At 43.5% G+C, this 1,804-nt stretch overlaps 1 protein-coding gene across 5 annotated transcripts in view; it reads left to right on the top strand.

Annotated features, from left to right (window-relative positions):
- LOC111872722 (TAF5-like RNA polymerase II p300/CBP-associated factor-associated factor 65 kDa subunit 5L) overlaps positions 1–1,804 on the top strand; it is a 39,692-nt gene that overhangs the window by 31,116 nt on the left and 6,772 nt on the right. For all 5 annotated transcript variants that reach the window (XM_023866877.2, XM_033754811.1, XM_023866874.2 and 2 more), the window contains 3 exons: positions 550–699; positions 988–1,135; positions 1,217–1,385. In XM_023866877.2, coding sequence (XP_023722645.1) covers positions 550–699; positions 988–1,135; positions 1,217–1,385 — 467 coding nt within the window. The remainder of the gene's footprint in view (positions 1–549; positions 700–987; positions 1,136–1,216; positions 1,386–1,804) is intronic.

The following is a 1,804-nucleotide window of genomic DNA, read 5'->3' on the forward strand; positions in this document are numbered from 1 at the left end:
TGGAACATCCACCGTATTCTCCGGACCTAGCACCGTGCGACTTTTTTCTCTTCCCAAAAATCAAGTCTGCGCTGAAAGGGACCAGGTTCGAGTCCGTGGATGCAGTGAAAGCAAAAGCGACGCAACTCTTGAAGAGCATAACACAAGATGACCTGCAGCACTGCTTCCAACAGTGGAAAATTCGCATGGAGCGGTGTAGGGATCGGGGAGGGGACTACATTGAAGGGGATAACATTTCAACTGTCTGATTTTTTTTAATAAAGGGTTAGAGCATGAATCCGGTTTCTTTATTGCCACACCTTGTATACTTCCCCATGCTTCTTCATGGCGTTATGCTCAGTTAATTGATCACAAGGACAGCTGTACCTTTACCTTACAGTTTCTTAATACCATAAATGAAATGCTGTTGTGGCCTCTCTCAGTAGAAGCTCCTACATGATACTTACTGCTGCACATGCAGAAACCAGAAGTTTGGAGATGCCTTATGGAGGTCTCCTGCTTGTGATAATATAGGGATTACAAGTAAACTGTTGTATTTGTGTGCTGTAGGCCTGAGAGCAACACAGTCTCTCTGCGCGGTCACAGTGGGCCTGTGCAAGGTATTGCACAGTTTCCTGATGGACTGTTGGTGTCAGTTTCTCATGATACAACTATGCGTGCTTGGAACAAGGATGACTTATCTTGCGCTGCTGTCTACAGGTAAGCTGTTTTATTTCAGAATATGTCTGTAAGTCAGTTTCTTCGTGTTTGTTGAAATGTTCACTGTTCCTCCACAACAACCATCTGCATATGGAATAGTTTGTAATTTGATTTAAAGTGCTGTCTCAAATTTTCCAACCACTTATAAGGTGAATGAATGAATTAATGATAGAAATAAAGACAGAATGGCCCGCATTCTATTGCCAGTTTGCAGCAAATGGCGTTTTCTGTTACCCATGATTAATGCAATGGAATGTGTTGATGTAATAGCTTCATATTTTGTTCCAGAGGGCACAACTATCCCATCTGGTGTGTAGATGTGAGTACATTGGGACTGTATGTTGCCACTGGTTCACATGACCGAACAGCCCGCCTTTGGTCTCTGGATCGCACGTTCCCCTTACGAATATTTGCTGGCCATAACCAGGATGTTGAGGTATCATATGCTGAACAGCCGTGGTAAACACCTAACACAAACTGTGTTCACATGAAACTAATCTGTATACCATATTGCCAGGCGGTGCAGTTTCACCCGAACAGTTCGTACCTAGCAACAGGTTCCACTGACAAGACGGTACGGTTATGGGCTGTTAATGATGCCAAGCTGGTGAGGGTGTTGCCAGGTCACAAAGGGGGCATCCAGGCACTGTCCTTCAGTCCAGATGGAAAATACATTGCTTCTGCAGGTAAGTGTTGTGATCATGTCCAGTTTGCTCTTACTCATTAATCATTATACTTGGATTTCCTTATACACACTACGAGGGTCGATCAATAAGTACCCGTGTTTGAAGACAGGTGGCGTTGCTGAGGGAAGTTGGCTTTACCGTCGTGTACTGCCATCTGTCAAACGACCCCATACTAAATTTCAGACTGATTCATAGGTTAGTTTTTATTTGGCAGCCAGTTGCATCAGACGTGTTTTGTCTTTCTTGATACAATGGAGAAAGTGCAATATCGATCCGTAATTCGCTTTTTATTTTTGGATGGAAAAACATGCGAAGAAATAAAAGCGAAGTTGGATGCCGTCTATGGGGACCCTTCACCATCTATGACAACCGTGAGATATTGGTTCAACGAATTTAAACGTGGTCGTACATCTGTTTTT

The sequence above is a fragment of the Cryptotermes secundus genome, unplaced genomic scaffold (assembly GCF_002891405.2).
Source record: "Cryptotermes secundus unplaced genomic scaffold, Csec_1.0 scaffold900, whole genome shotgun sequence".
In the NCBI taxonomy this organism is placed as follows: domain Eukaryota; kingdom Metazoa; phylum Arthropoda; class Insecta; order Blattodea; family Kalotermitidae; genus Cryptotermes; species Cryptotermes secundus.